Source organism: Rhinoraja longicauda, chromosome 3 (assembly GCF_053455715.1).
Source record: "Rhinoraja longicauda isolate Sanriku21f chromosome 3, sRhiLon1.1, whole genome shotgun sequence".
In the NCBI taxonomy this organism is placed as follows: Eukaryota; Metazoa; Chordata; class Chondrichthyes; order Rajiformes; family Arhynchobatidae; genus Rhinoraja; species Rhinoraja longicauda.
Genome location: NC_135955.1, coordinates 70,976,044 through 71,000,101, shown reverse-complemented (window position 1 = coordinate 71,000,101; position 24,058 = coordinate 70,976,044). Strand labels below are relative to the sequence as shown.

At 41.2% G+C, this 24,058-nt stretch overlaps 1 protein-coding gene across 3 annotated transcripts in view; it reads left to right on the top strand.

Annotated features, from left to right (window-relative positions):
- The window catches only part of fer (fer (fps/fes related) tyrosine kinase), a 119,141-nt gene that overhangs the window by 5,152 nt on the left and 89,931 nt on the right, over positions 1-24,058 (top strand). For all 3 annotated transcript variants that reach the window (XM_078396383.1, XM_078396382.1, XM_078396379.1), the window contains exons 2-5: positions 9,445-9,727; positions 9,855-10,028; positions 13,172-13,271; positions 16,972-17,155. In XM_078396383.1, coding sequence (XP_078252509.1) covers positions 9,518-9,727; positions 9,855-10,028; positions 13,172-13,271; positions 16,972-17,155 — 668 coding nt within the window. In that variant the 5' untranslated portion in view covers positions 9,445-9,517. The remainder of the gene's footprint in view (positions 1-9,444; positions 9,728-9,854; positions 10,029-13,171; positions 13,272-16,971; positions 17,156-24,058) is intronic.

The window sequence follows — 24,058 nt, the reverse complement described above, 5'->3', positions numbered from 1 at the left end:
ACTTCAGGTCCATTCTTCACCTCTTGTGTAGAACATAACATTTCTTATTCTGTCATCCGTTGTTGGACCTTGAATATCCTGTCCCATATTCACACCATTGTAAAGACTGATACTGACAATAAATGTAAGTCACTCCCACAACTTGACGACACTTCTTCCCACCCTGCTTCCTGCAAAGACTCGATCCCCTAATCCCAAATCCTCCGTCTATGCCACATCTGCGCCCAAGATGAGGTGTTCCATACCAGGACATCCGAGATGTCCTCATTCTTTAGGGATCGGGGGTTCCCCTCTCCCATCATAGATGAGCCCCTCACTCATGTCTACTCAGAACCCCACAGCTTTGCGCTTGTTCCCCCTCCCCCTAGTCGCAACAAACACAGAGTTCCCCTTGTTCTTACCTTTCACCCCATCAGCCGTCACATACAACACATAATCCTCCAACATTTTTGCCACCTCCAACGGGATCCCAACACTAATCACATCTTCCCATCTCCACTCCTTTCCGCCTTCCGTAGAGACCGTTCCCTCTGCAGCTTCCTGGTTAACTCATCCCTTCCCACCCAAACCACCCCCCCCCCCCCCCAGGTACCTTTCCCTGCAACAACTGTCCCTATACCTCCTCCCTTGACTCTGTCCAAGGACCCCGACGGTCCTCTCAGGTTAGGTAGAGGTTCACTTCCACTTCCTCCAACCTTACCGACTGTATCTGTTGTTCAAGATGTGGACTCTTGTACATCGGTGAGAACAAATGTAGACTGGGCAATCGTTTCGCTGAACACCTTCGCTCAGTCCGCCTGAACCTACCTGATCTCCCGGTTGCTGAACACTTTAATTCTCATTCCCATTCCCACACTGTCCTTTCTGACCTTGGTCCCCTCCATTGTCAGAGTGAGGCTAAATGCAAATTGGAGGAACAGGGTCTCATATTTTGCTTTTGGCAGCTTACATGAATATTGATTTCTCTAACTTCAAGTAACCCTGGAATTCCCTCTCTCACTATCCCTCTCCCGCCCAAGTCGCACCAGTTTCTCGTTTTCACCCAACAAACAGCTAACAATGACCTGTTTCCTTTATCATCGTTACATTTTTGCATATCTTTCATTCATTGTTTTTTATCTCTGTACATCATCGCCTATATCTCACATTTCCCTTTCCTGTGACATTCAGTCTGTAGAAGGGTCTCGACCCGAAACGTCACCCATTCCTTCTCTCCAGAGATGCTGCCTGTCCCGCTGAGTTACTCCAGCTTTTTGTGTCTACTTATAATCTCCTGTTGAACACCTTTGTTATCTCTATCTTTGACTGTTGGCCCAGAGTGCTCAATTTTCTGTATTTTTCAATCGATTCAATCCTGCTCACTCAATCCTGACCCACTGAATTTTGCTTGATCTCATCGTTTCAGGTCCTCTTGGTCGATGGCTCCTTGGCCACAATTCCTTCCAATATAAAATGTTCATCATCCTGTTTCAATCACTTCACTTCCTTGTCACTCTTTATCATTGCAGTTGACCCAACAGCTGAAGATGATTGGGTTGTGGAATTCAAAGAATGGATCTAATTGCTGTGCCATTTAGAAGAATGAGAGGAAATCGCATTGAAAAATTAATTTCTAGGAGAGCTTGAAGTCAGTGCTTTTCTTGTCAGTGCATTGGAGGACTAGGGAGCATAGTCTTAAGGTGTGGATGCAAATGGCCTACTCCTGCACCTATTTTCTATGTTTCTAAAGTAGATAGGGCATAATCTGTTTGATGTTGCTTGTGGTTTAGACTGTTTTCACAGAGGAAATCATCAGTTGCACCAATGTTAAGCATGCTGAAGAGTTGAATTTACTAAAATGTGATTTTTTTGAGACAGATAACTGAGAAAGCTGACAAGTCTGTTTTGCATATGATGGTAATGATAACATGTGGATTAATAGATCAGCGTTAACATGTCTGTATTATTGCTGGTGCATCCGAACCACTTCTGGGGCAGAATGCACTTGTGCAGAATGGACATGTTACAAGAAACGGTAGAGGGAACAATTCGGCAAATGTTAACTTGTGTGATTGGGGTAAGTATAAACTTCATTAAATTCAACTTTTAAGTGTAGTCTACATTCAAATGATGATGCTGACGATTGGTGCAACTGATGGTTTCCTCTGTGAAAACAAAATCTGAAACGCAAGCAGCACTATCAGAGTCTTCCCATTTAAACAACAAACCATTAAAAAATGTCAAATCAACTTTAAATATTATTAAACAGCACTGTTCATTAAAAGTAGCAGTCAATAGAGCACCAGTACATTCTATTAATTTTTGGGTAATGGAGATGAGTGCTTCTGTGGATAATGCAATATTGGCAAGAATAAGGGAAAACTGATGTAAAGGCATCAGATGCTGTACTGAATTCGGTTTGATGGGTTTTTGAAATACACAGTGATATTTATTTGTTTCTTTGAGTTGGTTAGTTTATTTTTTATCTAAAAGTTGTTTGTACCATTCATAGAAATAATTTTTCATTCAAGAACACTAGCAGATCTGGAAATGCAAGAGTGTTTTATTGTCATACTGGACCAAGTGGACCCGTTGGGTCCAAACCTCTCCTACATTGGTGCAGCACCCCCTCCTCCCCTTCACCCCTCACCCCTCCCCATCCCCTTCATCCCTTCCCCCATCCCTCCCCCTCGCCCCCCCATTTCCCATCCCCGCCATCCACTCTCCCCCCTCCCCTACCCTCCTCCCCCTCCACCACTCCCCTCCCCCCTCAGCCCAATCGTGGAGCCGTTGCCGGGCGGGGAGTGCCCGCGGCCATGTGCGGGCAAGGGGGGACAGGGAAAAGGCACTGACCTCGGCCCCGTTTCTCCTGCGGGCCTCTCCTTCATGGAGCCAAAGCATCTCCTGCAGCTCGGCTTCAATCTGTGGCGGGGAATGGTGGCGACGACATGGACCAATTGCCGGGCGGGGAGCATCTCCCGGGGCTTTGGGCGAGAATGGACAGGGAGAAGGCACTGACCTCGGATAGACCGTTGGGTCCAAATCTCTCCTGCATTGGTGCAGCATCCCCTCCTCCCCTTCACCCCTCTCTCCCATCCCTCCCCCTCTCTCACCTCCCCCTCCCCATCCCCCAGACTCTCTCCCCCATCCCCTTCCTCCCTCCCCTCTCCCTCCCTCCCTCCCTCCCGCCCCTCTCCCTCCCTCCCCTCTCCCTCCCTCCCCCCTCCTCCCGGATTGACTTATTGAGGATGTGGTTAACCCTGGAATTGACTTAATATTCATGATAGAGGGTCTATATGTCCTGCAGGTTTTATGAAGAAAGATGCAGAGTAATTGTCTCTCTAGAGACACAAGAGACTGCAAGTAATTGTCTAATTACTCTGTCATTTCCTTAATCCCCGTGGTAAGTTCTCCAGTTTTTGTCTCCAAAGAGCCCGCATTTGCTCTCACTAGTCAGCAACAACAGTATCTTTTTGTTTGATGCCTGTCTAGCTGTCTTGCCTTTCACAATAAATTTATTGGTTTTCCTCTGCTGGGTGCTAAAATGTTCCCAATCCTCAGGGCTACTACTATTTCTTGAAGATTAATAAGCTTATTTTATTTTAATATATAAACATTTACTATTAGATAATCAATAGACACATTTTATGTCTCTTTTACATCCCAGTAATGTAATGCTGAGGCTTAAAAAGGCACTGGTTAGACCGCATTTGGAGTATTGTGGGCCCCATATCTGAGGAAGAATGTACTGGCGTTGGAACGGGTCCAGAGGAGGTTGGAAGGGGACCGACATTCTGCCAGGCAGGTTTGCTAGTGCTGCACGGGGGGGGGAGGGGGAGGGGGGGTTGGAGTCAACAACGTGGAAGCGTATCCATGCAGCTAATGGGAGAGTGTAAGAAAGGTCACGTTTAAACTAACTGGGCAGGGGGATGGGACCCAATGCAAGGAGACAGAGGGCCATAAAAGGAGGACAGAAGCAAAAGGTGGAAGGGCAATAAGAAAAACAAATCTGTAAGTTTTGTACCTTAATGCGAGGAGCATTCGAAATAAGGTGGATGAATTGAATGCGCAGTTAATAGTTAAGTGATATGATTTAGTTGGAATTACGGAGACATGGCTCCAAGGTGACATGGCTCCAGGGTATTCGATATTCAGGAAAGATAGACAAAAAGGAGGAGGTGGGGTGGCATTGCTGGTTAAAGAGGAGATTAATGCAATAGCAAGGAGAGACATTAGCTTGGATGCTGTAGAATCAGTATGGGTAGAACTGCGAAATAGCCAAGGGCAGAAAATGCTTGTTGGAGTTGTATACAGACCACCAAGCAGCAGTCGGGAGGTTGGAGATAGCATCAACCAGGAAATTAGGGATGTGTGTAGCAAAGGTGCAGACGTTATCATTGATTACTTTAATCTACATATAGATTGGGCCAACCAAATTGGTAACAGTCTTGAGGAGGAGGATTTCCTGGAATATATACGGGATGGGTTTTTAAACCAATATGTGGAGGAACAGATCCTAGACTGGGTGTTGTGTAATGAGGAAGGATTAGTTAGCGATATTGTTGTGCAAAGCCCCTTGGGCAACAGTGACCATAATATGGTGGAATTCTGCATTAGGATGGAGAGTGACATGGTTAATTCAGAGATAGGGTCCTGAACTTAAAGAAAGGAGACTTTGAAGGTATGAGACGGGAATTGGCTAGGATAGACTGACAAATTATACTTAAAGGGTTGACAGTGGAGATGCAATGGCAAAGATTTAAAGACTGTGTGGATGAACTCCAGAAATTGTTCATCCCTGTCTGGCGAAAAAATAAAACCATGGCTGACGAGGGAAATTAAGGATAGTGTTAAATCCAAGGAAGAGGCATATAAATTGGCCAGAAGAAGCGGCAAATCAGAGGAGTGGGAGAAATTTAGAAATCAACAGAGGAGGACAAAGGGGTTAATTAAGAGGGGAAAAGGAGCATGAAAGAAAGCTTGCGGGGAATATAAAAACTGACTGTAAAAGTTTCTTTAGGTACGTAAAAAGGAAAAGATTAGCGAAGACGAATGTAAGCCCCTTACAGTCAGAGATGGGTGAATTTATAATGCAAAACAAGGAAATGGCAGAACAGTTAAATAAATACTTTGGTTCTGTCTTCACTAAGGAAGACACAAACAATCTCCTGGAAATACTAGGGACCAAGGATCTAGTGGAAGGAACTGAAGGGACTAATTCCACATTCGTCAGAAAATGGTATTAGGTAATTGTTGGGACTGAAGGCAAATAAATCCCCAGGGCCTGATGGTTTGCATCCCAGAGTACAGGGTACACAAGGAGGTGGCCCTAGGAATCGTGGATGCATTGGTGATCATTTTCCAATGTTCTCGATTCTGGATAAGTTCCCGTGAACTGGAGGGTAGCCAATGTAACCCCACTTTTTAAGAAAGGAATAAGAAGAGGGGAAGATGCTAGAGTCAATTATTTAAAATGTTATTGTAGCGCATTTGGAAAGCAGTGACGGGATCGGTCAAAATCAGCATGGATTTGTGAAGGGGAAATCATGCTTGACTAATCTTTGGAATTTTTTGAGGATGTAACAAGTAGAATAGATAAGGGAGAACCAGTGGATGTGGTGTATCTGGACTTTCAAAAAGCCTTTGACAAAGTCCCACACAAGAGATCAGTGTGCAAAATTAGAGCACATGATATTGGGGGTACGGTATTGACAAGGATAGAGAACTGGTTGGCAGACAGGAAGCAAAGAGTAGGAATTAACGGGTCCTTTTCAGAATGGCAGGCAGTGACTAGTGGGGTGCCGCAAGGCTCGCTGCTGGGACCCCAGTTGTTTACAATATATATTAACGATTTAGACTAGGGAATTAAATATAATATCTCTAAGTTTGCGAATTACACAAAGCTGGGTGGCAGTGTGAGCTGCGATGAGGATGTTATGAGGCTAGGGTGACTTGGACAGGTTGGGTGAGTGGGCAGATACATGGCAGATGCAGTAAAATGTGGATAATTGTGAGGTTATCCACTTTGGTGGCAAGAACAGGAAGGCAGATTATAATGTGAATGGTGTCAGATTTGTAAAAGGGGAGCTGCAACAAGACCTGGGTGTACTTGTGCATCAGTCACTGAAAATAAGCATGCAGGTACAGCAGGCAGTGAAGAAAGCTAATAGCATATTGGCCTTCATTGCAAGAGGTTTTAAGTTTAGGACCCAGGAGGTCCTACTGCAGTTTTACAGGGCCCTGATGAGACCGCACCTGAAGTATTGTGTGCAATTTTGGTCTCCCAATTTGAGGATGGACATTATTGCTATTGAGTGAGTGCAGCGTAGGTTCACCAGGTTAATTCCCGGGATGGCGGGACTGACATATGATGAAAATGGGTCGACTGGGCTTGTATTCGCTGGAATTTAGAAGGATGAGAGGGGATCTTATAGAAACATATAAAATTCTTAGAGGATTGGACAGGGTAGATGCAGGAAAAATGTTCCCGATGTTGGGGGATTCCAGAACCAGGGGTCACAGTTTAAGAATAAGGGGTAGACCATTTTGGACTGAGATGAGGAAAAACCTTTTCACACAGAGGGTTGTGAATCTGTGGAATTCTCAGCCACAGAAAGGCAGTGGAGGCCAATTCACTGGATGTTTTCAAGAGAGAGTTAGATTAGCTCTTGGGGCTAAGGGAATCAAGGGATATGGGGGAAAAAAGCCAGAACGGGGTACTGATTTTGGATGATCAGCCATGATCATATTGAATGGCATTGCTGGCTCGAAGGGCCGAATGCCCTATTTTTCTATGTTTCCGAAAATCCCAGGAATTGGGTTAACAGATAAGCAGCATTTGATGGCATTGGGTCTCTACTCAGTAGAGTTTAGAAGGATGAGAGGGGTTCTCATTGAAACATACCTAATAATGAAAGGCCTGGATAGTGTGGTTGTGGAGAGGATGTTTAGACAAATGGGAGAGTCTTGGACCGGAGGCCACAGCCTCAGAATAAAAGGACATACCTCTAGAAGGGAGATGAGGAGAAATTTCTTTAGTCAGAGGGTGGTGAATCCGTGGAATTCATTGCCACAGAACGCTGTTGAGGCCAAGTCAATGGATATTTTTTAAGGCGGGGATTGACAGATTCTTGATTAGCAAGGGTGTCAGGGATTATGGGGGAAAGACAGAAAATGGGGTTGGGAGGGAAAGATAGATTAGCCATTATTGAATGGCAGAGAAGATTTGATGGCCTAAACGGCCTAATTCTGCTCCTATAATTTATGAACTCCACAGCACATTAACAAAAGATTAGAAGGAAAAATAGAGACACTGGACAGCAGATGCTGGAATCATGAACAACTGCCAGAGAAACTATGCAGGTCAGGTCGCACCTATGGAAGCAAACGGACAGACAGCCTTTTGGGTTGGGATCCATCTTTAGAAAAATAACATTGATGTGTTACCAATGGAATAAACAAACAACTTGTTTTTAGGATTTTGTTCCACAGTACACTGAGAAACATGGGTAAAACAATTTCCTGATGATAATTTTGATGTTTTGCCAATCGGAACATCCAGGGCCTGACTTGTTTCCTTCGATTTTTGCAAATATTTCATTTTTCCAGTAATTTTTGTTAACCAACATCCCACAACTCCCACCTCTCCAGTTGTAAATTGAAGCCATTTTTTTTCCTGGTCGCCATTCTCATTTTACAACTTGATTATCTTTTAACTCTGAACCAGAATTTCGCTGCCTTAGTTACCATCTTAAACATGGAATAGTATTGCATATCAACATGTTCTTCGGGGCACAATGTTTGTCCCGAACGTGATGCCAAGACCGACTCAGATCTGCCTGTTCATAATCTATATCTCTCCATTCGCTCCATATCCATATGCCTCTCCAAGTTTCTTCAATGCCACTAACATAACTGCATCCACCACCACCCTTGGCAGCACGTTCCAGATATTTGCCACCCTTTTTTAAAAGAATAAGCAAACCCTGCACATCTCCTTTAAACTGTGCCCCTCCCACCTTAAAGCTATGTCATCTAGTTTTTGATTCTTCCAACCTGGGGAAAATGTTTCAACTGTCGACACTAACTATGCATTTCATAATCTTACATACTTCTATCACATCTGCCTGCAACCTATGACGTTCTAGAGAAAACAATCCAAGTCTGTCCAACGTCTCCCTGTAGTTAATACCCCCTAATGCAGGTATAATTCTGGTAAACCTCTTCTGCACCCTATCCAAACCCTCCACATCCTTCCTATAATGGACATTCTGTTTACAAGCAATTTTGCATGGAATGGCCTTCAGAGAAGAAAGAAGTGAAGTGGACATTAAGTAATATTGAACAATGGCTGCTCCAAACTGAAATATAAATAGAATTTCATTTTTAAAAAACAATAGCCAAACCACAATTAATTCTAAAGCATTTTGTTATGCAGGTTACACTTTGTTTCTGCAGACAAAAATCAATGTAATAATTCCAAAACATGGTCAGCTGGTTAGCCTAAAACATGGGCTTCAATAAATTAACATTTGTCGGTCATTCTTTATAGATTGCTGAAAGGATGTCTTGCAATAACACGTTATTTTACGCAGCATTATAAATTACATTTAAAAAATGTAGAAAATATGAAGACATAAACAATTTCATTGTTTATAGTAAACCTGTACGATGAGGTAAAGAAGATAAATATAAATATGTTCAAATAAGTCTATTATATTCATAATTTTCCTGTACAAATTCATTATTAATTAATACGGGTGTCGGGGATTATGGGGAGAAGGCAGGAGAATGGTGTTGAACGGGAAAGTTAGATCAGCCTTGATTGAATGGTGTAGTAGACTTGATGGGCCGAATGGCCTTATTCTGCTCCTATCACTTATGAACATGAAATTCAGTTACATATTGAGACACCTTAAAGTACAAGAGAAAAGGTGAAAGGAAGTTTAAAGTAATGAAGAATGTTTTTCAAAACAAAAAGGCGAGGCATGGTAGTGCAATGTTGGTGCTGCTGCCTTATAGCTTCAGTGAGTAGAGTTCAGTTCTGACCTAAATTGCTGCATTCATGGCATCTGGACATTATCAAAATGTGTGGGTTTCCAGTGGGTGACCACTTTCCTCCATAATTCCAAAGATATGCTGTTTGTTTAATTCATTGCTGTTAATAGGTAAGTATCAAAAATAATCAAAGAGGTGTTGATGGGCATGTCAGAATAATGTGAGGTGCAGGAGTTAGTGGGGAAATAAGTAGAGCGAGAATGGGATAGATATAGTTGCTCTGCTGGGAGCTAGCCTGGACCTATTAGATAAAATGGCCTTCTGTCTCATAATAACTGTTAATTGTCCAAAATTCAAACATATTTTGGTAAAGTCTTGTAGCTTAAATTCATCTGTTCAATGTAAGCAAACACCTGTGCTTTTTACAGAGCAACAATAATAACCTTTACTCTTTCTCTTGCTATTCAGGACAGGGAACATGCTTTGATCAGTGGATGCTGACGTCACATTAAACATTGGATATCATCGTGCCTTATTCAACATGGGGTTTGGAAGTGACCTTCAGGATTCTCCTGAAGCTTTGCTAAAACTGCAGGAATCAGAGCTTAAATTAATGGAGACGCTAAAAAAGTTAATGTCTCTAAGAGTTAAAAGTGACAAAGAGTATGCATCCTTATTACAGAACATTTGTCAGCAAGTGGAAAAGCATGAAGCATCCTCGCCAGTGGATTTTGTTAGTAATGTCTCAAAGGTAAATTGATTGTTAACCCACAACCCTATCCTCCCCAAATCCATCAGTGATTTTTAATTAATATCTCTATGAGTTGTCACTCATCTGCCATTTCTTCTGAGACTGTCACATTTTTATTTCTTTACAGTCTTGGGCCTGTGTGGTACATCAAACAGAACAATTGAGCAGAATAATGAAGGCACATGCAGAAGACCTAAATGTGGGACCTTTGTACAGGCTAACCATGATGATCAAAGATAAGCAGCAAGTGAAAAAAAATTATCAGAGTATGCAACAACACCTGGAAGCTGAAATGTGCAAGGTGATTATAAAGTGCAGGCAAGAGTTTGTTCTTGAGTATATATTTGGTCTTTGGTATCACAAAATGCTGGAGTAACTCAGCGGGTCAGGCAGCATCTCTGGAGAGAAGGAATGGGTAATGTTTCGTGTCGAGACCCTTCTTCAGACTCTGGTCTTTGCATTCATTTTATTACATACCAATTGTAAGTTCCAAGTAGGTGCACTTACTACTAATTGAGAGTTGGCCTTCTATTGTGCTGTGCTGTTGAGTGATTTTGGGCAGCATTAGTAGACAAGGCCCTGGAGACCCTATAGCTTTGCGGTAAGACAGCATTACTCTTGCACTTAAATGCTCTTGCAAAAAAAGCAAACATATCGTTTCCATTCCGAATTGTTTGCTGCTCTTGCATGTTGATCTTTGATAATATGTACAAAATTACCGTGTCTATTTAAATGTCAAAATTTCACCGTCATATATTATGATTTTAAAATTATGCTGAAGTGGATGACCTCATAGTTTCACACATTTTGTTTCACCTACCATGTATTTGCCTACTCCCAGTGTCAGTATCATCTTCGAACCTCTTTTTGTCCTTCTCGTACTTGCAATCTCAACTTGTTTTGTGTCGTTATCAAACGTGGAAATATGACAAATGCCGCACTCAGCCAAATTGCTTTTTTTGCATAACTGGGGTCCAGGCCATGTAGTGCCCAGTTTGGATCCTGAATCTTGGTTCCTGTATCCTCACCTAATGTTACTATTTTGGCAGCAGTTCTGTCCTCCTGATCCAAATCATACAAAGCTGGTTGATCTTGATAGCCACTCACAGTTTTGATTTTAAACTTATCAGCAGATCAAACAGCAGTATCTTTCTTTCCATTTCCCTTTCACAAACATGCCTATGGCTTCTCAACTTTGTCTTTGATTTACACTACATTTCCTAATTCATGGTCACTTAACTATAAACTCAGTGATCTGAGACCTACGCCTTTGAAACTTGTAGTTATACATGAGTTACTTAGGAAGGATGTGGTTTCATGTTCTTCCCAATTAATTCAATTGTTGAATATTGAGTTTGCTTGCAGATGAACAATGGTACTTTGCAGACAATGTACAAAACAACATTTCAGTTGTTGTAAAATTAAATGTTTCTGTGTGATCAAGTCAAGTCAAGTTTATTTGTCACATACACATACAAGATGTGTAGTGAAATAATAGGTCACCCATCCACAGTCCAGCAATAGAGCAATAAAAATAAACAATTTCACACACAATCACAACCAACACAAAACAAAACAAAAAGAAACATGCATCACAGTGAGTCTCCTCCAGTCACCTCATCACTGTGAGGGAAGGCCAGAATGTATTTTCTCTTCCCCTGGCGTCTTCTCTCGCGGTCAGGCTGTTGAAGTTGCCATGTTGCAGGCCGCGCCGGACGGTGAAAGGTCCTCAGCGGGCCGACCCAAGCCCCGCAATCCGGGGCAGGCGAAGACGCTGCCGCCGTACGTCGGGGCGGTCGGGGCTCCCGACATTGAAGCCCCCGCCGGGCAGAGAAAAATCCCAGGCCTATTTCTGGCCGCCCCGGACGTTGAAAGGTCCGCGGCGGGCCGACCTAAGCCCCGCGATTCGGTGCGGGCGAAGACGCTGCCGCTGCCGGAGCTCCTGATGTCGGCCCCCACCCAGGGGGCTGCGAGCTTCCGACGTCCACGCGGCCCACGGCCGAAGTCTCCGGAGCTTCCGAAGGCGAGTCGCAGCCGCTCCCGCAGTGCCACCACAGCCTCCGAAGGCAGTCAGCTCCGCATATGGTAAGTCCGGTCCGCGGGCTCTGCGAACCAGAGCCCAGGTGGTCCCAGCTGGAGGCCGCCAGCTCCAGGTGTTTGGCCGATGGTAGGTCGCAGCGGGAAAGGAGACACGACCCAGATAAAAGTCACGTCTCCGTTCAGAAGAGACAATTTTACAGTCCCCTTCCCCCCCCCCCCCCTACATAGTACACAACCACAAAAAACGACATCACATCTAAACACTACAATCAAGACAAAAAAACAACATAATACACAAAAGACAGACGGACTGCAAGTGAGCCGCAGCTGCTAGGGCAGCGCAGGGGAGTAAGCAGCAAATCTTTGTTTGGCAATGTCTATAACAGGTTTATTTTGTTTCATGTCAACCTAATATATATATATATATAGAGAGAGAGAGAGAGAGAGAGAGAGAATGATTGTCATGCAAAATCAGCCAGTCAAATTAATTTTGGCAAGTCGTACGACTTCACAGAGCCAAACATCAAGCTAGTAAGAAATTTGGGGGCAAAACAGTTAATTGGAAATCCAAATGATGGCATAAGTTTTAATAAAAGTATAAATTTAGATTTAGATTTAGAGATACAGCGCGGAAACAGGCCCTTCGGCCCACCGAGTCCGCACCGCCCAGCGATCCCCGCACATTAACATTATCCTACACACACTAGGGACAATTTTTACATTTACCCAGTCAATTAACCTACAAACCTGTATGTCTTTGGAGTGTGTGAGGAAACCGAAGATCTCGGAAAAAACCCATGTAGGTCACGGGGAGAACGTACAAACTCCGTACAGACGGCGCCCATAGTCAGGATGGAACCAGAGTCTCCGACGCTGCATTCGCTGTAAGGCAGCAACTCTACCGCTGCGCCATCGTGCCGCCCTATTTAATCATTGATATTCTTCCCTTTGTTAATGCTTCCTTGCAAACAGTAATTGGGTAACATTGAACATTTTGGTGTATAAAAGATGCAGCTTGACAATCTTTTACATTGTCAGGTAAACACCAATATCAGTCAGACAGAACTAATTTAGTTGTCTATATCCATACATTTTATTGTTCATGAAAGCTTTTTAACTTGAGTATAAAACCTAGTGTTCTTGACATATTTGCGGCGTTTTTGGAGCATTTCTGTACTGTGAATTTGGCATTCAGTGTGGAGTTGATCATTGCTCTCAAATTTGCTGACCAGCCGGAGGGTAAATTCTCATCTCATTCATAGAAAAGATAGATACCGCTTTCTTTTTTTTACTGTTTCTGTGAATATTAACAGTTTGACTTCATGGAAGCATTTATCGTCATCTCAACATTAAGAATATTGCGTATAAATCATGCAACTCTTCATTTTAACATTTTATATTTAGGTGACAAAGACTGAAATAGAAAAGTTGAAGTCTACCTACAGACACTTGGCAAAAGAAGCCATGGCTGCAAAGGAAAAATATAGAGAAGCCCTTTCAAAAGGTATCTTAAATTAAAACTTGAAAATGTGCTGAAAATCCATTTTTGTTTTGATCCTTTTATGATGTTTTGAAAGTGAAAAAAACTTTGAATTTGAACTGTAAAGTACAATTATTTTTTTGGAATTATAAATGTATATGTCAAGCTAAGGCACAGGGTAGTGCAAGTAATTGTCATTGGTTTGAAAACGGTTGCACATACGTCAAATATAGATTATTTCCAGAGGATGCCAAGTAAATGCGTGTGATTTAATGTCATTTAATTTTGAAAGTCAAGAGAGCTTGATATTTGAAAAGTGCAAAGAAGATTGCAACTCTCAAAATAAATATCACATTAACTGACTGCATTAAATTTGACATCATATTGCATTAATCAATAATAAGACTGTGGTGGCATTAGTGCAAATGGTAAATTATTCTTGATCATGCACCTGTTTATATTCCTCAATTATAAATTAGAGGCATCCATAAGCTGCAGTTGCAAATGTAAGTTTGACTTATGGTTACAATGCCAGGAAGAAATAATTGAATCGTTCTATGCCTTGAATTTGATGGGCAAAGAAAGATTGAGGTATTTTTTCCTTGTATTTACTTGAAGACTAGTAACTTGATTCAAAGTTAAGGAAAGTGCACAACACCTTCCCTTATCAGTCACCATTACTGAACAAGACAAAAAGTATTGGCACTCCTCGATACAAGATATTTTAATTTTTAAGATTACTTATTCCAAAACTACTAGGTAAAAATGTATCATTTGGCCCAGAGAGTAAAACAAAGTAGAAGACTACCATAGAGTATCCATTGTGTGTAGGAAAGAACTGCAGATGCTGGTTTAAATCGAAGGTAGACACAAAATGCTGGAGTAACTCAGCGGGACAGGCAGCATTTCTGGAGAGAAGGAATGGGTGACATTTCGGGTCGAGACCCTTCTTCAGTCTGAAATCTGAAGAAGGATGTCAACCTGAAACGTCACCCATTCCTTCTCTCCAAAGATGCTGCCTATCCCGCTGAGTTACTCCAGCATTTTGTGTCTACCATAGTATCCATTATTGGACATGTTGCAACTGAATTATTCCTGAGATTAAATTATGGAACCTTTTATTTTTCCAACCCCCTCCAGTCACCCAAATTTTTAGGTCTTCTGCTTGCTCTGCCGTGTATTATTCTTGGGTAGAATTGTGCTGCTAAAATTAAATTTCTTTCCAATCTATAAATAGTCTAGCTTTTGGAATCTTGACAAAGTAACTGCTGGAGAGCATTTTTTTGAAAAATGCATTTAACACGTGCAGAACTAGTCAGTGTTGAGAGTTGCAGGGAAAATATCAACAAAAATGTTTCTGTCAAAGATAAAAAAGCTTGGAATGTTCGGGAGAAAATGGTGCAAAACTAGGGCAGCTGCTTAGAAAATGTAACATAGAATTTGCTTGCTGAGCAATATAGGAAAAATGGATGTCAGACCAAAGAAGGTGATAACTCTTTATGGCTGAGTTCATTGAATGGTGGGTCAACAGCGAATCAATTCGTCCACATTTTATGATTAGCATTTGCAGATAATTTAAACACTTTTTTTGCTTAATATTTAGTGGCTTTCCCTACCAAATTGCTTGTTAATCATGACTTACAGGACACACTATATAGAGGCCTGAAGGGAATTTGAAATTGACTGAATATAATTACTGTAGATTTTATAAATTTAGTCCATAGACAGTAAATTGAATACCTTGATGTCACTTAGCCTAAGCTTCTGAAGTAAAACATTTGTATAAATACATCTTTCAAGTAATTGGAATTTTCAAATGTGACATGTATGAATTCGTTCCTTAAAAACATTCCAAGTTGTGACCTGTACATAAATAATTAGTTTCAATTCATCGCAATCTCAGACTCTCAGAAATATTTTCTTCTGCTTTGAGTTGCTTCAGGCTAAAATCAGTGATGGCTGCCAGTCTAATTACATCAATATAAATATAGTCCTTTATGTTTTCAAGATTTTACCTTCTGTTTGCAAGACTTTGTGCTTGTTGAGAATACCATAGCAAAGTAACCAAGCCAAAAAAAAAAAAAATGTGTTAGGAACAACTGTAAACATTGCAATGACCTATAAGAATAATTTTTGTTACACAACCTGTGAGGCATGTGAAGTGAAATTTGATGCTGTTACTTAAATAAATTTGTTATGCAACTCTATTCCATGCATACTTGTTATTGTTATAAGTCAACAAGAAATTCTTCAATCCCTAGAATAGGCAGGCAAACCTTGTAGAGTACTTGGTTTGGTTTACCTTTGTTTTTCAGATTGCAAAAAAATCTTTATAGGGCCAAATACAACACACAAGCTGTTTATATGCAAGAAATGGAAGCGGCAATAGGCTACCCTGCATTTCAAGCCTGCTTCGCAGTTCAAATTTCTGGCTGTTTTGACTTTAGCCTCAACTGCGCACCCCACTCTGTTTCCCATAACTCATAACTATCCCAATAGTCCAAAAATTGCCCTTCCTGATAATTTCCTGCTCAGATCTCCACAGCGTAAATTGGCAGTGAACAGGTAGTTACTGTGCAAACACATTAGGTGGTGTCAGAAATGAAAACAATCTGATTAATGTAATTGGAATATTGCTATAAAGATGATGCAGAGCAGAGATTTTCATTTGCAGCCATTTTATACCACATGAAATGTGAGATATTTTCAATGATTTATCAACATTGAAAATATTTTCTTGCACATAATTGGAATCTATGCTAACAAAACTAATTCATGTCACGACTTCCTTTTCTATCAATTTCCGCAGTGTCCTAATTCTGTGAATGTAGGATTCCTTTAAACAGGAATCAATCAATCTCATTATCTAAACTACCCGAAGCAATTGTCAGTGCAATTTACATTTATTACAAATCGCAAAAAACATCTTTTGCGAGAGTACTATTGTAAACCTTCACTTTAGAATAAAGTTTTAAAAAATTGAACGAATAAAACACCAACTTTGTTCCTAAAATCTACAACTTCTGGCCACACGAACATAGAAAATAGATTAGATCAGCAAAGGAACAGGCCCTTCAGCTCACAATGTCTGTGTCGAATATGATTTCATATTGATTTAATCCCTTCTGCCTGCACATCATCCATATCCCCCCATTCATGTGCCTATTTAAAAGCCTTTTACAAGTCACAATTCCATCTGCTTCTACCCCCACCCCTGGCAACACATTCCAGGCACCTGGCACTCTATGTGAAAAAAAAAATATCACTCCGTATATCATTGCTGTCAAGGATCCTGCCATGAACTATATTTTTACTCGCACTTGCTTCATCTGCCATTTCTCCTCTCAGATTTGCAACTGATCTATGTCAGACTGAAGAAGGATCCCGACCCAAAACATCACCCATTCCTTCTCTCCATAGATGCTGCCTGTCCCGCTGAGTTAATCCAGCATTTTGTGTCTATCTTCGGTTTAAGCCAGCATCTGCAGTTCTTTCCTACACATTACCTTGTTCTTACCTTGATTCTGTATGCCCTCTTCACCAAAGCCCGGTGTTAACAGAAGCCTGCACTTTGACCTACCAGCCGCACTTCTAGCTTGGTATGATCTAGATTTGAGGAATTGAGCATGACTTGAGGTTAATGTTTGCAGATTTTTGGGGTATATTTTAGAAAACAATGGAGCTTCTGAAGGTTATACTTTTTGTGTTTTCTGCCCACTATCAGGTAAAGAAACTGAAAAGGCCAAAGACAGATTTGACAAGGCCACTATGAAACTCCATAATCTACACAACCAATATGTCCTGGCGGTGAAGGGCGCCCAGTTACATCAGGAACAATATTATGATAAAGTTCTTCCTCTGCTGCTCGATTCTCTTCAGAAGATGCAAGAGGAAATGATTCTTGCATTGTAAGAAATATTCTAGATAATTCATCTAACAGTTTTATAAAAGACTGCTAATTGATATATTTTTGCGCACTGTAATATTTTGGCAATGTAAATGGCCAAACAATGCATAGATTCTAATTTGGAGGAACGTTTTTTAAAATAAAAAGTTGTTCTTTTTTATGTGCAACATTGGCATGCAATAAGAATTGTTATTGAAAGTTAAAAAAACCTGCAGATGCTGAAAATATAATTGAAATGCTCGATATACTCAGCAGGTCAGGCTGCATCTATGGGAAGAAAATCCAAACTAATGCTTTGAATCGAAGGCCCTTTATCAGAACTGGGAAAGAAACCAAAGTAGCTTGATAAAACATGGAGAGGGTGAGGACGGAGCATGTCTCCCTCTGTGTTTGGCAATTCCTACAAATTGTCAATGTTCTCATACCAACTGCTTCCTTTCACTTATTCAGTAGATAACGCTGTTCATAGCCTATCCTCATGTTTGGCCTATTCAGAGACGTCTCTCTCCCTGCAGTTTAACAAGTTCCTTTGTGTCCTTTGCAGTTCTGACAAAAAGTTGTTACTACACTTGTTAATGGTGAAAATGTATTTCTTTCCAGCCAAAACCTAGTCCCAACTTCTTTATCCCTAAAATTTGTCATTATTATACAATGAAAGAAATTGATTTGATTTTGCACTGAAGTTTGTTCAGGTTTCTGGATGTAAGAGGAAGGAAGATGTGAGAATTAGAGTTGACCTGATGATATTTTAATTTCAGCTTTGATTTACCTGGATTTTCATTTGAGCATTTATTCGTGCCACTCCTGACAAGATATAGATTTGAATTGGAAAAATAATCTGAAATTTCCTGAAGAATTGAATTGTAGTGATGGTGCATATACATTTCCCACTATTGGAATGCAGAATTTCCCAGAAAATATGATATTTGTAAATTATGCTAATTTAAAACTCAATCATATTCCTGTTTCACTTGTGTTTCTCTGCAACGGTTTAAAAAAATTGTTACTTTAGCATGTTGATGAAGGTATAAATGTCGAAGTCTTGGCTAAAAATAACATGCTTGGGATTGGATAATCTTGAATGATAGTTCAGATGTGGTCACATTCCTGCCACCAACGTACGACTGAATTTATAAAACTAGTTTTACTACTAAAAATTTAGATAGGCATAGAAACTAGGAAAACAAAAAATCAGTTTAAATTAGGGTGACTGATTCAGTTGTAGTTTTTTTGGTCAGGATTGGTTTTGCTTGCAACTCCTGAAGAATGTGGTGCTGATATGGGATTTGTTTTGTGAGGGAGAAGACCTTGAGTGTAACGCTACTGGCTACCAGTATTTTGACTAGGCTAATAGACACATGCATATTTGACTTAAGTACCACTTGCCTACACAGGTATAGGGGGGGGGGAGTATTTTTTCTTTTTCTTGTTTTTTGAATTTGACACTTTTAGTTTGATTACATGTTTAAAATGTTGGTCATTCGGCCTACTTAGTCCGATGGAGAAATCCTCAAATCATAATAACCTAGTATTTAATATCTGTCAAATTAGTAAGAAATTTCACAAATTACAGCACAGGTCTGTGGTTAATAGCACTAAAGTCTTTTTAGGAAAATTGACCCAAATAATGACAAATGAAGACAGTATTGACCCAGGAAATAAAGAATATTATTTTATCTAAATAACTATACTTATTCAATGCTTGTAAATATTACTAGGGGCAACAATGTAAAACGTTTATCAGAGCTTGAAAGTGAGTACGGTCACCCCTCAGCCTCCTATGTTCCACTGAGAGCAAACCCAGCCCTCCCATTCTCTCTTCATAACCGTAACCATTCATTCCACGCAACATTCAGGCGAATCACTTCTGTGCTCTCTCTATTATCACATGCCTTCTGTGGTGTGGCAACCAAAACTGTATATAATACTGCAGGAGCAGTCTAACCAATGGTTTGTACAACTGCCATGTTCCTTCCCAGCTCTCAGCCTATGAAGGCAGGCAACCAAATGCCTTTAACACTTCAGGATCTCTTTGTACATCAACAATCCCAGGTCCCAAGTGTTTAGTTGCATGTACAACTAGAATTTGACTTCCAAAACTGCATTACCTCACATTTGTCTGAATTAAATCCATTTTCCCACGCTTCTCTTAACATTCCAGTTGAACTTTGTTCCCCTCTATCCTTCACTATCTACTACTGGACCATAGATAATAAACAATAGGTGCAGGAGTAGGCCGTTCGGCCCGTCGAGCCAGCACCGCCATTCAATGTGATCATGGCTGATCATTCACAATCAGTACTCTGTTCCTGCCTTCTCCCCATACCCCCTGACTCCGCTATCTTTCAGAGCTCTATCTAGCTCTCTCTTGAAAGCATCCAGAGAATTGGCCTCCACTGCCTTCTGAGGCAGAGAATTCCACAGATTTACAACTCTCTGACTGAAAAAGTTTCTCCTCATCTCCGTACTAAATGGCCTACCCTTTATTCGTAAACTGTGGCCCCTGGTTCTGGACTCCCCCAACATTGGGAATATGTTTCCTGCTTCTAACGTGTCCAATCCCTTAATAATCTTATATGATTCAATAAGATCCCCTCTCATCCTTCTAAATTCCAGTGTAGCCCAGTCACTCTAGTCTTTCAACGTACGACAGTCCCGCCGTTCCGGGAATTAACCTAGTGAACCTACGCTGCAATCCCTCATAGCAAAAATGTCCTTCCTCAAATTTGGAGACCAAAACTGCACACAGTACTCCAGGTGTGGTCTCACTAAGGCCCTGTACAACTGCAGAAGGACCTCTTTTCTCCTATACTCAACTCCTCCATACTAACACCATCTTTTTGTGTTACCTGCAAATTCACTAAGCATATTTCTGTGCTCTCATCCAAGTTATTTATATTTTATATAATTACATATAACAAAGTTCCCAGCACAGATCGCTGTTACAGACTTTCAAACAGAAAACCACTTGTTCACCACTATGCCTCCTGTCTCCCTGTCAATTTTGGATCTAGTTTGCCAACAAGGATTCGGATTTCTTGTACCTTAATCTTCTTAAAATTGTTTTATGAAGAACTTTTTCCACCTTTATGTTTTTCATTTCTTAGAATACCGATTGGGATCTAGAATTGCGATGTGGTTTTGGTTAAATTTTCTTCATCAAATCTTTAAAAAATGATGGAGTAGAATTGTGATCAACCAGGCTATTTTATCCTTGATGAAATGGTGTTAAATTTCACACACTTTGTAGCTAGATCGGTTAACTGGAGAGTGATTTGCATCGAGTGGAAAGACTGAGAAGTAGTGAGTTAAGTTACTTTGCTGGAGAATACAACACCACTATCTTGTGTTTGTGTGTTTGGGCCAGATACGTTTCTGGTCAACTGTGAGCCCAGGAATAAGGATTTTGGAGAATTCAACATACAAAATGCATTTTGAATGTTATGATGAAGTGATTAGACCATCTATTTGAGGTGGCGTTGTGTATAAGTTACTTGCTACTTTTCAGTGCAGAGGCTAACTGTTATGCAAGTCTCGATGCTTTGTGATCTGGGAGACCATAAAAAGAACAGATTGCTGCAATTATTAGTGAACGTCCCTGCATTATTCCAAGGTGAAGTTCATTGGTAAAGTCGCTGACGGTGCTGTAGCCAAAGTGACCTGCAGCTGGGACAACCTGTAAATAAGAAAGCCATCTACAATCACTGTAATCTTCCCATTTGATAGATGGAACTTCAAATAGCCTATGGACAGCACAGTGGTGCAGCAAATGGTTGCTACCTTACAATGTCAGAGCCTCTAGTTCGATTCTGACTCGATTTTTTTCCTTTTCTACTTCAGCATGAAGCATTTGACCTAAGGGCACCATGGGCTGTCAGTCGTAACTTGCTTCTGGAATTTAGCTCTTTTGTCCATATATTAGCCAAGGTTGTCAAAGTTATTGTAATGAGCAAAATTAATCTAAGCGGGACCCAAAGTAAAACTTGTTGAACAGGTGATTGGAGAATGTCCTACCTGATAATGCTGTCAATTAACTCTTCTATAATTTTATTGATAATACAATGTATACTATTGCAACTTGTCTAGTTTTATGAGACTATCACAATTTACTATGTACGTACCAGTATTTAAGCCTTATGAGAACATTTGGCTAGAGGCATAGATAGTTTAGGATTGCAAACCTCACACTATTTGAGATTTATGGGCTGAGAAGCTTGTCTCTGTGCTGCACTCTTTTCTGTTTTTATGTTCTACTGTTCTCGGGTTTTGCAGCATTGGACGTGATAGAAGGTGATGGGAAGTAAAAGAGATGGAGGAGTTACATTACAAATCAGGGAGCGTGTCACAGCTGCACTCGGGAGGACGCTCTGGAGGAATCATCCCTGAGGCAATATGGATAGATATAAGTAAGGTGCAATCACTCTGATGGCCATAGGCCAGTGGGAAATAGAGGAACAGATGTATAGACAGATAAAGGAAAGATGTAAAAGTAACAGGGTTGTCTTAATGTGTGATGTTAACTTCCCCAAAATCGACAGCGTCTTCCTTCATGAAAGACGCTTAGATGGGATAGCATTTGTTAGTTGTCTCCAAGAGAGTTTGTTGAAAAGTTTAGTTTAGAGATACAGTGCAGAAACTGGCCCTTTGGCCCACCGTGCCGACCAGTGTTCCCCACACACTAACCTATCCTATACACACTAGGGGCAATTTATACCAAGCCAATTAACTTACAAACCTGTTCTTCTTTGGAGATTGAGAGGAAACCGGAGCACCCAGAGAAAACCCACGCAGGTCACGGGAAGAACGTACAAATTTCGTACAGATAGCACCTGTAGTCAGGATTGAACCCAAGTCTCTGGCGCTGTAAGGCAGCAACTCTACCGCTGCGCCACCATGCCGCCCAATATAGGGATAGCCGAAATGGAAGAGAGACCATACTGGACCTGGTACTGGGAAATGAGACTGGCCAGGCGACTGGTGCTTCAGTGAGAGAGCATCTTGGGAGCAGTGATCAAGAATGCTTGGATTCAGAGGATGTAGGCGAGGTACTAAAACAGGTACTTTGCATCGGAATTCAGCATGGAGAAGGGCTTGGTGGATTGTGAGACCAGTGTGGGCTATACTAATATGCCCAGGCATTTAAAATCAAGTAGGCTGGTGAGCTTTGCATCAGTGATAGAGAAGCCTCTTCAGATTGTTCACCTTGTTGTGGTGAAGAGGCTTGCGCCCCCATGATTCCGAGAGTGATGCCGTCGGAAGCACTAGCTTCTGGTAGGGCCACCCATGGCGGTAAGGTCGAGGATGAGGGTCCAGACTAAGAATGATCCAACGTACAAGACCTCAACGGCAGACCAGGCGGACTAAGTTATCTTGAACGCAACGACTGTGAAGGCGGATGAAGTCTGCAACAAATCTATCAGCTCCAATCGTCTTGGTTCCCTTGCCATTGGAATTAGTTGATTGATTTGTGAAGGATCGTGTGCTTCTTGGAGAGCCACATCAAGTACACGTTAAACAAACACACGCACAGGTGTCTTCGTTCTCTCATCGGAATGTAGACCATCATCCTCAACGTCGAGGGATAGCCATGACGAATAGAGAAGCTATTGGAGAGGATTCTTAAGGATAGAATTTATTTACATTTGAACCAGTAGGGACAGTCTGTTAACATTTTGTGATATTAGACGGACGTAATCAGTGCTTAGATGTTCTTAACGCTATGATTTGTATTATGGCCAACCATTTTGTCTTATTGTGTCACCTGAGAAACACAGGTCAGTGAGATTAATAAGAGGATAGATTATTTAGATGGCTCAGAGATGGCTCTGTACTTTACATTTTATGCTATTTCCTTTCTCAAATGTGTGGCTGGAAATGTTACTGAGGATACAACATTGACTCAACATCATGGAAAGTTGCTGAAATGCAGCCAGTTCATAAGGCAAGACAATTCCCGCACAAAACAGTAATTACCTCATCAAAAATCTCCTCACCAAAAAATTGATCAAAGAAGTTATCAATAGTGCTTTCAGGCAGGACTTGTTCACCAATAACCCAATGCTTGCTTTAGTTTCTGGCTGGATCAATTCGACTTGGAACATGTTAAAACCCAGGTACAAAGTGAAAGTTAAGCTAAATTTCAGTGATTATGGAGAGAGTGATCACTATTGACACCAAAGCAATATTTATTTAATACAGTTGCACCATTAAAAAAAACTAGTAAAAACTGTCAGGAGCAAGTGGAGGGAAAATTCTCGTGGCTGGGATGCATGCTTGTTGATGATGATGGCTCATTATGTTATTCTAAGACCATGTGTCATCAGGGCGCCATCCATGGATGCCAACTCTGTGAAGCTTATTCATGAATGACTTCCCATCAATTGTAAAATCAGAAATGAAGTTGCTGGCTCCAATTGCCACAAATCTGGTAATGCTTGTATGCAGCAAGACCTGGATGTTGTCTGGGTTTCAAATGACAAGTTCCAGATATGGAGTCCAGTGATCAACTTTGCATTCAATAGCACTTCCATGAATGTACAGGCGATGTTGCCATTAGTTCAAGTACATCAACTATGTAGCTAGTGCTATTGGTAGAATAGAACTGTGACTGGGTATTATGTAGCTTGCCTCTCAAAGCCCGTTTATTACTTACAGTGGTGCAGTGGAATAGTCTCCACTTGCCTCGATGTTTATATAACAATTCCACTCAAATGTAAGTAGCACCGTGGAGAAATCAGTCTGATTGAACAATACTTAAACCATTAACTTCAGCACAGGTTGTCCACAGTTTCCAACCTAAGAAATTCTGATGTATCCAGCCTATGCGTATGAACAAGTGTTTGAGAGACAGGCGGGACAGATTTGTCGGCTGCTCTGATGACTTTGCTGACACTAGCTGGAATTT